The 15,363-nt window shown below is 44.3% G+C and overlaps 1 protein-coding gene across 6 annotated transcripts in view; it reads left to right on the forward strand.

Annotated features, from left to right (window-relative positions):
* The first annotated feature begins 3,673 nt into the window (after nucleotides 1–3,673).
* Nucleotides 3,674–15,363, forward strand: part of LOC116957150 (serine/threonine-protein kinase 25-like) — a 107,841-nt gene continuing 96,151 nt past the window's right edge. For 5 of the 6 annotated variants that reach the window (XR_012931582.1, XR_012931580.1, XR_012931581.1 and 2 more), the window contains exons 1-2: nucleotides 3,674–4,190; nucleotides 13,587–13,688. Coding sequence is in view for 1 of the 6 variants with exons in the window: in XM_032979115.2 (XP_032835006.1) it covers nucleotides 4,158–4,190; nucleotides 13,587–13,688 (135 nt within the window). In the remaining 5 variants the exon portion in view is untranslated. Of the gene's footprint in view, nucleotides 4,191–7,332; nucleotides 7,443–13,586; nucleotides 13,689–15,363 lie in introns of those variants that run through there. The other variant, XM_032979116.2, reaches the window with a different exon arrangement.

Raw genomic sequence — 15,363 nt, forward strand, 5'->3', positions numbered from 1 at the left:
CCCAATGTTAAAGTCTCTACCCATAGACCCCAATGTTAAAGCTCCCATAGACTCCAATATTAAAGTCTCTACCCATAGACTCCAATGTTAAAGTCTCCCATAGACTCCAATGTTAAAGCCTCTACCCATAGACTCCAATGTTAAAGTCTCTACCCATAGACTCCAATGTTAAAGTCTCCCATAGACTCCAATGTTAAAGTCTCTACCCATAGACTCCAATGTTAAAGTCTCTACCCATAGACCCCAATGTTAAAGTCTCTACCCATAGACTCCAATGTTAAAGTCTCTACCCATAGACTCCAATGTTAAAGTCTCTACTCATAGACTCCAATGTTAAAGTCTCTACCCATAGACTCCAATGTTAAAGTCTCTACCCATAGACTCCAATGTTAAAGTCTCTACTCATAGACTCCAATGTTAAAGTCTCTACCCATAGACTCCAATGTTAAAGTGTCTACCCATAGACCCAATGTTAACGTCTCTACCCATAGACTCCAATGTTAAAGTCTCTACCCATAGACTCCAATGTTAAAGTCTCTACCCATAGACTCCAATGTTAAAGTCTCTACCCATAGACTCCAATGTTAAAGTCTCTACCCATAGACTCCAATGTTAAAGTCTCTACCCATAGACTCCAATGTTAAAGTCTCTACCCATAGACTCCAATGTTAAAGTCTCTACCCATAGACTCCAATGTTAAAGTCTCTACCCATAGACTCCAATGTTAAAGTCTCTACCCATAGACTCCAATGTTAAAGTGTCTACCCATAGACTCCAATGTTAAAGTCTCTACCCATAGACTCCAATGTTAAAGTCTCTACTCATAGACTCCAATGTTAAAGTCTCTACCCATAGACTCCAATGTTAAAGTGTCTACCCATAGACCCCAATGTTAACGTCTCTACCCATAGACTCAAATGTTAAAGTCTCTACCCATAGACTCCAATGTTAAAGTCTCTACCCATAGACTCCAATGTTAAAGTCTCTACCCATAGACTCCAATGTTAAAGTCTCTACCCATAGACTCCAATGTTAAAGTCTCTACCCATAGACTCCAATGTTAAAGTCTCTACCCATAGACTCCAATGTTAAAGTCTCTACCCATAGACTCCAATGTTAAAGTCTCTACCCATAGACTCCAATGTTAAAGTCTCTACCCATAGACTCCAATGTTAAAGTGTCTACCCATAGACTCCAATGTTAAAGTCTCTACCCATAGACTCCAATGTTAAAGTGTCTACCCATAGACTCCAATGTTAAAGTCTCTACCCATAGACTCCAATGTTAAAGTCTCCCATAGACTCCAATGTTAAAGTATCTACCCATAGACTCCAATGTTAAAGTGTCTACCCATAGACTCCAATGTTAAAGTCTCTACCCATAGACTCCAATGTTAAAGTCTCCCATAGACTCCAATGTTAAAGTATCTACCCATAGACTCCAATGTTGAAGTCTCTACCCATAGACTCCAATGTTAAAGTCTCTACCCATAGACCCCAATGTTAAAGTATCTACCCATAGACTCCAATGTTAAAGTCTCTACCCATAGACTCCAATGTTAAAGTTTCTACCCATAGACTCCAATGTTAAAGTCTCTACCCATAGACTCCAATGTTAAAGTCTCTACCCATAGACTCCAATGTTAAAGTCTCTACCCATAGACTCCAATGTTAAAGTCTCTACCCATAGACTACAATGTTAAAGTCTCCCATAGACTCCAATGTTAAAGTCTCTACCCATAGACTCCAATGTTAAAGTCTCTACCCATAGACTCCAATGTTAAAGTCTCTACCCATAGACTCCAATGTTAAAGTATCTACCCATAGACTCCAATGTTAAAGTCTCTACCCATAGACTCCAATGTTAAAGTCTCTACCCATAGACTCCAACGTTAAAGTGTCTACCCATAGACTCCAATGTTAAAGTTTCTACCCATAGACTCCAATGTTAAAGTCTCTACCCATAGACTCCAATGTTAAAGTGTCTACCCATAGACTCCAATGTTAAAGTCTCTACCCATAGACTCCAATGTTAAAGTCTCCCATAGACTCCAATGTTAAAGTATCTACCCATAGACTCCAATGTTGAAGTCTCTACCCATAGACTCCAATGTTAAAGTCTCTACCCATAGACTCCAATGTTAAAGTCTCTACCCATAGACTCCAATGTTAAAGTCTCTACCCATAGACTCCAATGTTAAAGTTTCTACCCATAGACTCCAATGTTAAAGTGTCTACCCATAGACTCCAATGTTAAAGTCTCTACCCATAGACTCCAATGTTAAAGTCTCTACCCATAGACTCCAATGTTAAAGTGTCTACCCATAGACTCCAATGTTAAAGTCTCTACCCATAGACTCCAATGTTAAAGTCTCCCATAGACTCCAATGTTAAAGTATCTACCCATAGACTCCAATGTTGAAGTCTCTACCCATAGACTCCAATGTTAAAGTCTCTACCCATAGACTCCAATGTTAAAGTTTCTACCCATAGACTCCAATGTTAAAGTGTCTACCCATAGACTCCAATGTTAAAGTCTCTACCCATAGACTCCAATGTTAAAGTCTCTACCCATAGACTCCAATGTTAAAGTCTCTACCCATAGACTCCAATGTTAAAGTCTCTACCCATAGACTCCAATGTTAAAGTCTCCCATAGACTCCTATGTTAAAGTCTCTACCCATAGACTCCAATGTTAAAGTCTCTACCCATAGACTCCAATGTTAAAGTCTCTACCCATAGACTCCAATGTTAAAGTCTCTACCCATAGACTCCAATGTTAAAGTCTCTACCCATAGACTCCAATGTTAAAGTCTCTACCCATAGACTCCAATGTTAAAGTCTCTACCCATAGACTCCAAAGTTAAAGTCTCTACCCATAGACTCCAATGTTAAAGTCTCCCATAGACTCCAATGTTAAAGTCTCTACCCATAGACTCCAATGTTAAAGTCTCTACCCATAGACTCCAATGTTAAAGTCTCTACCCTTAGACTCCAATGTTAAAGTGTCTTCCCATAGACTCCAATGTTAAAGTGTCTACCCATAGACTCCAATGTTAAAGTGTCTACCCATAGACTCCAATGTTAAAGTCTCTACCCATAGACTCCAATGTTAAAGTCTCTACCCATAGACTCCAATGTCAAAGTCTCCCATAGACTCCAATGTTAAAGTCTCTACCCTTAGACTCCAATGTTAAAGTGTCTTCCCATAGACTCCAATGTTAAAGTGTCTACCCATAGACTCCAATGTTAAAGTCTCTACCCATAGACTCCAATGTTAAAGTCTCTACCCATAGACTCCAATGTTAAAGTCTCTACTCATAGACTGCAATGTTAAAGTCCCCCATAGACTCCAATGTAACTAAATATAGTTCTTGTCTACGTGTTTGTGTTTCTCTGCTTGTGATGGGACTTTGTAGGATGGAACTTTGAGACGTATAAGAGCAAAACTGTCCGAATTGTTATGCAATTATCTAGGACACCAATAAATGGTGGACACAAATGCACCTGTGAGGGAAAGTCGCGTCCCAAGTACGCGTTTAAACCTTCGGAAGTGATTAATTTGTCACAAAATCGAACAGTTTAATTATCAATGTGTTCAGTTTTTTTCACCACGATTCACCACCCCACTCCACCCATTGCAATGCATTGCCGGCACTACTTTCATCGCGGTGGCGGCGGAAGGTTTGAGGGCGCGCGCGTGCGCTCGCTCGCTCGCTCGCGCGCGGACGCATCACCGCCCGCTGCTCCGCCCAACTTAAGAACTATTTTATTTTTAGGTTCTAAAACACCTCGGGCAGTCGCGGCAAAGTTTCGCCGGCGGTTTCTCGCGGCTTCCCGTCGATAATTGTCAGATTTTAAACGAACAAACGAACAAACAAAAAAACCCTCCGCCGCAAATATTCCGTGGCCGGCTACGTTCCCGCATCGACGTTCGCCTCGCGTTAAATTTTCTATTTTTTATTTAAAAAAAATATTCGCGGATTTATTTTAATCACCAACGTAGTCGCTCCCCATACCCGTTACGGCCCAGTGAACCCTGCGGGGAAAGCCTGCGCCTAGCCCCCCTGGAAAACTAGGCGAGGCCGCTATCTTCCTTCGGGGTGGGGGTCCCGTCATTAAAAAAGAAAACATTAAGTTAACAAGACGAACGGGGATATGGCGCTGCTGGCGAAAGAACTGAACGTGCAGGTGAGTGGTGCGAGCGCTTTTAATCGCTGTCGTTTTTTTAATCCGTTACAATTTCGTTTTAATTTACATTGTCGTGGAGTTCGGGTCGTTGGATTTCCGACTTCCGGGTTTTCCCCGCAACCTCCCGACGTGCCGAATCCGGGAGTCGGAGCTTGTTGGGGTTGGCGGTTCCCGGTACAAATCCCGGAACGGATTCGCGTGAAGTGGATTCTTCGACAACATTTTAATTAGTTTAACACGTAGGCTTTCGCGACCAATATTATTCATAATAAAGGTTTTTGGGTTAGATCGCGTTTATTTATAAATGTGTCGTAACCCTCCACCACCCGACACGACCACTGCAATAATTGCAAATTCATTAATCCCTAAAAATGAGCAATACCTAATTAAGCCAAGGGCCTCAAAACCACCTAGACTCTATGGGCTACCAAAGATTCATAAAATCGGCATCCCATTACGACCCATAGTCAGTACAATTGGCTCTGCCACATATCAATTAGCAAAATAGATAACCAAACAAATACAGCCCTACATCGGTAAGACATCTTCATTCATAAAAAATTCAGAACATCTTGTGAATGTGATTAAAGATATTAAACTTACTCCTGATGATATTCTGGTAAGTTTTGATGTGATTTCTCTATTCACTAAGGTTCCAGTGGACGAATCGCTTAAATTACTTGATACACTAGTAAAGAATACCGGTTTACAAAAAGATATTCCGAAACTTGCTGGCCATTGTTTAAATAACACTTACTTCTTATGGAGAGGGGATTTCTTTAAACAAAAGGAAGGAGCAGCAATGGGTTCTCCTTTATCCCCTGCTATAGCAAATTTGTACATGGAAAACTTTGAAATAAGAGCACTTGCCTCGAGCACATTAAAACCATCCTTTTGGTTTAGGTATGTGGATGACACTTTGGTTGTCTGGCCACATGGTAAAGATACACTTAATGATTTTCTAAATCATCTCAATGCACAAAACCCGGCCATCCAGTTCACCATGGAAATGGAGGTGAATAACACACTCCCATTCCTAGATATTTTGCTTGGACATGGTCTAAACGGTAAAATAACACACAGCGTTTACAGAAAGCAAACGCACACTGATGCCTATCTGAATGCAGAATCACATCATCATCCAGCTCAAAAATCCTCTCTTATCAAGACGCTCGTACATCGGGCGAAAACAGTGTCAGATGGTGAGAGTCTAGTGAGAGAGATTAAACACGTTAAAGACGCACTACGACAGAATGGCTACAATAATGCTCAAATTAACAGAGCACTGAATGCCAAATCACGATCGCAAAGCAATACTACTGAAAGCGACCAGATTGTTAAAACAATAAAAATTCCATATATCTCAGGAGTAACTGACAAATTAGCCCGCGTTTTGCAAAAGCAAAACATTACAGTAAGATTTGGTACAGTACACAAAATTCAAAAACTAGTATCTTGCACTAAAGACGCATTACCTAAACTATCAACAGAAGGTGTATATCGGATTAATTGTTCATGTGGCAGCTGCTACATTGGGCAGACGGGACGTAATATCAGCGTAAGACTAAAAGAACATCAGAGAAATATTAAATTATCTCAAACACAACTGTCGGCAGTGGCAGAACATGCTTGTCAACAAGGACACTCAATTGATTTTGACAATGTTGCAGTGGTGTGTAAAACTAATTATTACTGGCAAAGACTAATTAGAGAATCCATTGAAATTGAGAGGAACAAGAATAACTTTAATCGCTCTGACAGCTACCGGCTTAGTGCGGCCTGGAAGCGTATTATTAAATAATACACATTACATTTTGTTTTAAAGAATTACTAATCTACAACTCATTACTAATCATAACCAATGACTGATTACTAATCGATTATATAATTACATTACCCCCCCCCCCTCCGCATCAAATCACTGCACCTGATGAGTTAAGTGATGACGTCACCCTGCTGCCCTATATAAAACCAGGAGCAAGCGAGGGCTTTACCATTCTGGCGAATTGCCCGATGATGCTGGAAGTATTTACCAGCGAAACGTCGTACTCAAACTGTAAATGTGGATTAACTCTTCAACACACCGGTGGGCTGAAGTAGTGAATTATTTGTCTTTTGTCAACGTGACACTTTTTTTGCTGATTGGCCGTGTCGGGTGGTGGAGGGTTACGACACATTTATAAATAAACGCGATCTAACCCAAAAACCTTTATTATGAACATTTTAATTACTTGTTTCGTATTATCCGCAGTATTGTGCTTAGACAACTTAACAGGTGACAATGTGTATCCTTCCGAGATTGCCGGCTCTTCTCACGAACACGCATTTATTTTTACACATGGCATCAGCCCTCAACCACAGTATTGGTTCAACACAACCAACTCTCATCACCAGCAGTCTGTGATTGAACCAATCTGGTAGTGGTGGTGGTGGTAGTGGTGGTGGTAGTGGTGGTGGTAGTGGTGGTTGAACACAGTGTGGTGGTAGTGGTGGTGGTAGTGGTGGTGGTAGTGGTGGTGGTGGTTGAACACAGTGTGGTGGTAGTGGTGGTAGTGGTGGTGGTAGTGGTGGTGGTGGTAGTGGTGGTGGTGGTAGTGGTGGTGGTAGTGGTAGTGGTGGTAGTGGTGGTGGTAGTGGTAGTGGTGGTTGAACACAGTGTGGTGGTAGTGGTGGTAGTGGTGCTTGAACACATTGTGGTAGTGGTGGTGGTAGTGGTGGTGGTAGTGGTGGTGGTTGAACACAGTGTGGTAGTGGTAGTGGTGGTGGTAGTGGTGGTGGTAGTGGTGGTGGTGGTAGTGGTAGTGGTGGTTGAACACAGTGTGGTGGTTGAACACCGCGTGGTGGTGGTAGTGGTGGTGGTAGTGGTGGTAGTGGTGGTAGTGGTAGTGGTGGTAGTGGTGGTAGTGGTAGTGGTGGTAGTGGTAGTGGTGGCAGTGGTAGTGGTGGTGGTGGTAGTGGTTGTTGAACACAGTAGTAGTGGTGGTAGTGGTTGTTGAGCACAGTGTGGTGGTGGTTGAACACAGCGTGGTGGTAGTGGTGGTGGTAGTGGTGGTAGTGGTGGTGGTAGTGGTGGTGGTGGTTGTTGAGCACAGTGTGGTGGTTGTTGAACACCGCGTGGTGGTGGTGGTGGTTGACACAGTGGCACAGAGTCCAGGAGAACAGGATCCCCACACAGGAGCAGGTGGAATCGGTGAGTGAGGCTCACGTGACCAGTCTCCACGGTCGTCGCATCATAGCGATGATGAATCCACGGTGTGTTGTTGTTGTTTTGGCGATATTGTTATTGTTGTTATCGTGTTGTACGTGTTATATTCCTTTGTGTTGTTGTTGTTGTTTTGGTGATATTGTTGTGTTGGTATTGTTATTGTTGTGTTGTTATCGTGTTGTACGTGTTATATTCCTTTGTGTTGTTGTTGTTGTTTTGGTGATATTGTTGTGCTGGTATTGTTATTGTTGTGTTGTTATCGTGTTGTAGGTGTTATATTCCTTTGGGTTGTTGGTGTGTTGTTGTTTTGGTGATATTGTTGTGTTGGTATTGTTATTGTTGGGTTGTTATTGTTGTGTTTTTATCGTGTTGTAGGTGTTATATTCCTTTGCGTTGTTGATGTGTTGTTGTTTTGGTGATATTGTTGTGCTGGTATTGTTATTGTTGTGTTGTTATTGTTGTGTTGTTATCGTGTTGTAGGTGTTATATTCCTTTGGGTTGTTGATGTGTTGTTGTTTTGGTGATATTGTTGTGCTGGTATTGTTATTGTTGTGTTGTTATTGTTGTGGTGTTATCATGTTGTACGTGTTATATTCCTTTGGGTTGTTGATGTGTTGTTGTTTTGGTGATATTGTTGTGCCGGTATTGTTATTGTTGGGTTGTTATCGTGTTGTAGGTGTTATATTCCTTTGTGTTGTTGTTGTTTTGGTGATATTGTTGTGTTGGTATTGTTATTGTTGTGTTGTTATTGTTGTGTTGTTATCGTGTTGTACGTGTTATATTCCCTTGCGTTGTTGATGTGTTGTTGTCTTGGTGGTATTGTTGTGCTGGTATTGTTATTGTTGTGTTGTTATCGTGTTGTAGGTGTTATATTCCTTTGCGTTGTTGATGTGTTGTTGTCTTGGTGGTATTGTTGTGCTGGTATTGTTATTGTCGTGTTGTTATTGTTGGGTTTTATCGTGTTGTAGATGTTATATTCCTTTGCGTTGTTGATGTGATGTTGTTTTGGTGGTATTGTTGTGCTGGTATTGTTTGTGTTATTGTATTGTTGTATTGTTATTGTTGCATTTTCGTAGAAAATGTAGGTGGGCAAATCAATAAAAAATGACTCCCCCCCACCTAAAACTGGCCCGTTTTGCCTTGCAACCATTCGCTGGTAAGACCACCTCATCTGTACTTAACTCAGCTCACTTGGTATTGTTAATTAAGGACATCTCACTATCTTCAGATGATTTGCTCGTTTCGATGTAGTATCTTTATTCACCAAATTTCCTGTGCCCGACAATCATTGAAGATTTGGTCCAGCAAGGACTGAATGCTGATGTAGCGGCCCTGGCGAGACACTGCCTCACCAACACTTACTTCACCTGGAATGGAACATTCTACAAACAAGTTGAGGGCAACCCAATGGGTTCTCCCTTATCTGCGGTTGCAGCCAATGTTTTCATGGAAAAATCTGAGACAAGCCATCCAGGCATCCACTCTACGCCCGTCCTTGTGGAAGAGGCACGTAGATGACACGTTCGTCATCTGGCCACATGGCCGACCAGCTCTGAACCAATTCCTCAACCACATCAGTTCCATACACCCAGCCATCACATTCACCATGGAGGTGGAAAAGGATGGCAAGCTTCCATTCCTTGATGTTTTTTTATCGAAAAGAGACCAGATGGCTCAATGGGACACTGTCTACAGGAAAGCCTCCCATATGGATGCCGACCTAAAACCTGACTCCCACCACCATCCATCCCAGAAGAATTCCCTCATCAAAACTCGACACCATAGAGCTCGATGTATCTCCGACCATCATCACCTAGCCAGTGAACTGAAACACGTGCACCAAGCTCTCAAGACGAATGGATATTCAGACTACACAATCCGTAAAGCTATCACCCCAACCGTTGGGAAAGAACCATCTGAGGACCCAATCAAAACCATCACCTTGCCATATATAGCAAGGGTCACCAAAAATATTTCGAAAATCATGAGCAAACACAAGATCCAGGTTTGATTTAACACAGTGCATTAAATTCGTGATTTGATCCCATCTGTGAAGGATATGATCCCCGACATGCAATACCCCAGCGTCTACAAACTAAGCTGTGTCTGAGGCATTCGTTACATTGGGGAAACTAAGCGACATGTCTCGGACCGTGTTTGTGAACATAAGGCAGATCTGAAACACGGTAGGACCAATACCTCAGCCGTGGCTGATCGTTGTTTTAATGCAGTTGGCTCACACGGAATTGATTTCTCTAAGACAAAGGTACTTTGCAAGCCCACTGGCTATTAACAAAGATTCGTTCATGAAGCCATACAGATATATACAGACACAGACACAATTTCAACCGAGCGGATGGTTACAAACCCGGCAATCATTGGAAGGACGTCGTCAGCCAGTTTAAGTCATACCTGGCTGTGATGTTACCATCTTGTCACCTTCCGATGTTAGTTTTATTTTATTTTACTAATTTCTCCACGGCTCGTGCACCTACCCTTCTCTTGATTCTCCGATTTCACGTGAACATGACCATCTCCGCTTGAAGTTGGGCGCACTACAAGTGTTGTGAAGTGCAGAACGACTCGGAGACAGAATTCCTAGCCAGGCCTTGCGCCGGTTTATCAACACAAGGGGTATCAATTTACACCAGAGGGGCTGGTGTCCCTACACTCGGTCGTTCACTCGGAGCTCGGGCTCTATCTGTCCCGAGCGTCGGGCTATCCCTTGGGCCCCCTCACTCGAGTCGGGACGGGGGATCAGCCACCGAGGAGAGCGGCACCCCACGTTACCCTAGCCGGCTCTGACAGACTTCTCCGAGCCCTACCCCTGGCTGTATCTTCGGCTCGTAGAACCCGGACGGGGGCTCGGCCAACGCCGCCCGGTCTCGAGCAGGAGAGAGACCTCCTTGTCCAGACGCTACCCATCCCGGGGCTCCCACAACGACCCCCCTTAAGTATCCCCTTGGGCGGCTCCTCCCCCCCTTTTCTCGGACCCGCCCTCGTTCTTCCCGATGTCTGCCTTTGGTGCGCGTGACGCCAAGTCATCGCGCCTCACAGCGCGTCACGACGTCACGTCATCGTCACGCTACTCTACACAAGTACAAAAAGTTGTTAATTTGCCACATCAACAAAACCATCGCCGCTTGCGCTGAGCCCAAGGCCCTTGTGGCCCCGCCCACTTGGTTGGGCGCACTGCAAGTTGTATCCATAGGCCTTTGTGTCTCGAGAGACAATTCTATTTGCGCCTTACCAGGTCAGCTGTAGGCTTCGCAGCGCCTAGAATGACTTAGTAGGCCAATCCTTGAGTGACAATCCTTGCCACGGCAATTGCAAGTGAATGCGGTGGCAGCTCCAGAGGTTGTTTGTTGATTTTCCTTGACGTCGCTCCGTCTTGGTCTGCCAAGCGTTGCGTCTTTTCTCCTCGCCTCTCCCGAGGCCTGTCTTCACAGCCTGCTGGTCCCAGCTGAGTCGGTCGCCGGCAGTTTTCTCCCAGTCATTTGGGCTGATGTCGCAGCTCTTCACGTCCCGTTTACAGACATCTTTGAAGCACAGGACCGGGCGACCAGTGGCCCTTGTGCCTGATGCCAGCTCGCCGTACGAGACATCCTTGGGTATTCTGCCATCCTGCGTGCGGCGCACGTGTCCAAGCCATCTCGAGCGCCTATGACTGAGTAGAGAGTACGTGCTGGGAATGTTGGCCAAGTTGAGAACTGAGGTGTTGGGAATGCGATCTTGCCATCCGATATCGAGGATGCGCCTGAGACATCGGAGGCGGAATGTGTTTAGTCGGTGTTCTTGATGGGCGTATGTTGTCCAGGACTCGGACCCATAGAGCAGGGTGCTAAGGACGCAGGCCCGGTACACCTGTACTTTGGTGTTGAGCGTTAGGGATGTGTTCTCCCACACTCTTTTAGTCAACCTGAACGTAGCTGTAGACGCCTTCCCAATGCGCTTGTCAATCTCTGTGACGAGGGACAAATTGTAGTAGGTGATGGTAGAGCCCAAGTAGGTGAAGTCCTGAACGACTTCCAGGGTGTAGCTGTCAATGTTTATGGAAGGGGTGTCTCTGACATCCTGGCCCATGACATTGGTCTTTTTCAGACTGATTGTCAGGCCAAAGTTGTTGCAGGCATTGGCAAGGTGGTCGATGAGTGTCTGCAAACCTTGTTCTGTGTGAGCTGTCATCGCAGCATCATCAGCAAAAAGGAGTTCTCTAATGAGGACTTTGCGGACTTTGGTGTTGGATCTGAGACGGTCAAGGTTGAAGAGTTTGCCAGCAGATCTTGTATGAAGAAAGACTCCCCCTCTTCTGCTGTCCCAAAGGCACGTGTGTGAGCATAAGTGAGAAAAAGATGCCAAACAGTGTTGGGGCAAGCACGCACCCCGCCTGCTTTACACCGCTGATTAATGGAGATTCCTCTGAGGTGGTGCCGCTGTGCTGTGTCGTTCCTTTCATGTTGTCATGGAAAGAGGAGATGACTGCCAGCTGCTTCGGTGGACAGCCGATCACTTTGAGGAGTTTGAAGATGCCTCCCCTACTGCTGAGGTCAAAGGCTTTAGTAAGATCAATGAATGCCAAGTACACAGGGGCATTCTCTGTTCTCGACATTTCTCCTGTAGCTGACGCAAGGAGAAGAGCATGTCAATTGTAGACCTTCCTGCTCTGAAGCCACACTGAGCCTCAGGATGCGTCCTCTCAGCTAGTATCTGTAACCTGCTGAGGGCCACACGGGCAATGGTTTTCCCCACGATGCTCAGCAGGTAGATGCCGCGGTAGTTATTGCAGTCCCCACGGTCACCCTTGTTTTTATATAGGGTGATGATGTTGTGGAGTCTCTCATTGTCTTGAGGCACTGCTCCTTCTTCCCAGCACTGGCAGAGAAGTTCACGGAGTTTTTGTGAGGACGGCGGGTTTTGCACATTTCAGTACCTCAGGCGTGATGCCGTCCTGTCCCGGTGACTTGCCGCTGGCTAGTGAGTTGATGGCGTTGTCAAGTTCCTTCAAGGTTGGAACATTGTCCAGTTCGTGTATCGTTGGTAGGGGCTTTACAGCAGCAAGGGCAGCTTCTGACACACCGTTGTCTCGTGAGTAGAGCTCTGAGTAGTGTTCTACCCACCTGGCCATTTGCTCTTGTTTATCAGTGATGATGGCCCCTGTGCTGGATTTAAGGGGGGCAGTCCTTGGGCTATGTCCACCTTAAACCTTAAAAAAACAGCGCTTGCCTTTGGGAGGGTTTCCCCCTTGTTTCCCACCTGAAGACGGTTACTTGTGTTGCCATGGAAACATCGTGGTTTTTTGTTTATTTTTTTATAAATTTTAAACCTAACTACGTGACTTTACCGAAGTACCCCAAGAATATTGATTCCTGCGGTCACGAAAGATTTAAGTCAAGAATTAGAATTGCTTTGTTTTTATTGTGTTGGTGTTGTTGTTGTGTTGTTATTGTGGTCTTCTTCTTTGGTTCTTTCGGTAAAGTCACCACGTAGAATGAGAATAAAATAATAAATTGATAAAATAAAATAACACAATAAAATTCTCACGACGTTTCGGCCACAACTCAAGTGGCCTTCATCAGGTGAAGGGACGAGACTGTCTGGAGGACAGCGCTGGAGCGACAGTCTCGTCCCTTCACCTGATGAAGGCCGCTTGTGTTGTGGCCGAAACGTCGTGAGAATTTTATTGTGTTATTTTATTTTATCAATTTATTATTTTATTCTCATTCTACGTGGTGACTTTACCGAAAGAACCAAAGAAGATGAATCCTTGCAGTCACGAAAGCTTTAAATCGAAATATTGTGGTCTTGTGTTGGTATTTTTGTCGTGGTGTTGTATTGTTGTATGGTTATTGTTATTGTAATGTTACTGTTGTGTTGGTGTTGTTGTGTTATTGTGGTCTTGTGTTGGTATTGTTGTTGTAGTGTTGTATTGTTGTATGGTTATTGTTATAGTAATGCTATTGTTGTGTTGGTGTTGTTGTGTTGTTATTGTGGTCTTGTGTTGGCATTTTTGTTGTATTGTTGTATGGTTATTATAGTAATGTTATTGCATTGTTTTTGTTATGTTGTTAGATTGCGGTGGCATTTTTGTGTCATTGATGGGTTTGCGATTGTTGTGGTGTCATTGTTGTGGTGTCATTGTTGTGTTGTCATTGTTATGGTGCCATTGTTGCATTGCTGTTGTTTATTCACAGAGGACCAAGGCAGACCCAGAGGAGTTGTTTACCAAGCAGGAGAGGATTGGCAAGGGGTCGTTTGGGAAGGTGTTCAAGGGCATCAACAATCACACCAAGGAGGCAAGGCGGGCGGGGAGCGGCTTCACCGCAGCGGGCGGCGTCATTGTCATCATCACCGTCATCGTTCTTGTCGTCATACACAGCGTCATCATCACCATCATTGTTCTTGTCGTCATACACACAGCGTCATCATCACCACCATTGTTCTTGTCGTCATACACATAGCGTCATCATCACCATCATTGTTCTTGTCGTCACACACACAGCGTCATCATCACCATCATTGTTCTTGTCGTCATACACACAGCGACATCACCATCATTGTTCTTGTCGTCACACACACAGCGTCATCATCACCATCATTGTTCTTGTCGTCACACACACAGCGTCATCATCACCATCATTGTTCTTGTCACACACACAGCGTCATCATCACCATCATTGTTCTTGTTGTCACACACAGCGTCATCATCACCATCATTGTTGTTGTCGTCATGCACAGTGTCATCATCACCATCATTGTTCTTGTCACACACACACAGCATCATCATCACCATCATTGTTCTAGTCGTCACACACACAGCGTCATCATCACCATCATTGTTATTGTCGTCACACACACAGCGTCATCATCACCATCATTGTTCTTGTCACACACACAGCGTCATCATCACCATCATTGTTGTTGTCGTCATGCACAGTGTCATCATCACCATCATTGTTCTTGTCACACACACAGCGTCATCATCACCATCATTGTTCTTGTCACACACAGCGTCATCACCACCATCATTGTTCTTGTCGTCACACACACAGCGTCATCATCACCATCATTGTTCTTGTTGTCACACACACAGCGTCATCATCACCATCATTGTTCTTGTCATCACACACACAGCGACATCATCACCATCATTGTTCTTGTCGTCACACACACAGCGTCATCATCACCATCATTGTTCTTGTCGTCACACACACAGCGTCATCACCATCATTGTTCTTGTCGTCACACACACAGTGTCATCATCACCATCATTGTTCTTGTCGTCACACACAGCGTCATCATCACCATCATTGTTCTTGTCACACACACAGCGTCATCATCACCATCATTGTTCTTGTCGTCATACACACAGCGTCATCATCACCATCATTGTTCTTGTCACACAAACAGCGTCATCATCATTGTTCTTGTCGTCACACACACAGCGTCATCATCACCATCATTGTTCTTGTCACACAAACAGCGTCATCATCATTGTTCTTGTCGTCACACACAGCGTCATCATCACCATCATTGTTCTTGTCACACACACAGCGTCATCATCACCATCATTGTTCTTGTCGTCACACACACAGCGTCATCATCACCATCATTGTTCTTGTCACACACACAGCGTCATCATCATCATCATTGTTCTTGTCGTCACACACACAGCGTCATCATCACCATCATTGTTCTTGTCGTCACACACACAGCGTCATCATCACCATCATTGTTCTTGTCACACACACAGCGACATCATCACCATCATTGTTCTTGTCGTCATACACAGCGTCATCACCATCATTGTTCTTGTCGTCACACACACAGCGTCATCATCACCATCATTGTTCTTGTCGTCATACACAGCGTCATCACCATCATTGTTCTTGTCGTCACACACACAGCGTCATCACCACCACCATTGTTCTTGTCACACACACAGCGTCATCATCACCATCATTGTTCTTG

This window comes from Petromyzon marinus, assembly GCF_048934315.1.
Source record: "Petromyzon marinus isolate PM22_M1 ecotype Great Lakes invasive population chromosome 70 unlocalized genomic scaffold, UKy_Petmar_22M1.pri1.0 chr70_unloc.1, whole genome shotgun sequence".
In the NCBI taxonomy this organism is placed as follows: Eukaryota; Metazoa; Chordata; class Hyperoartia; order Petromyzontiformes; family Petromyzontidae; genus Petromyzon; species Petromyzon marinus.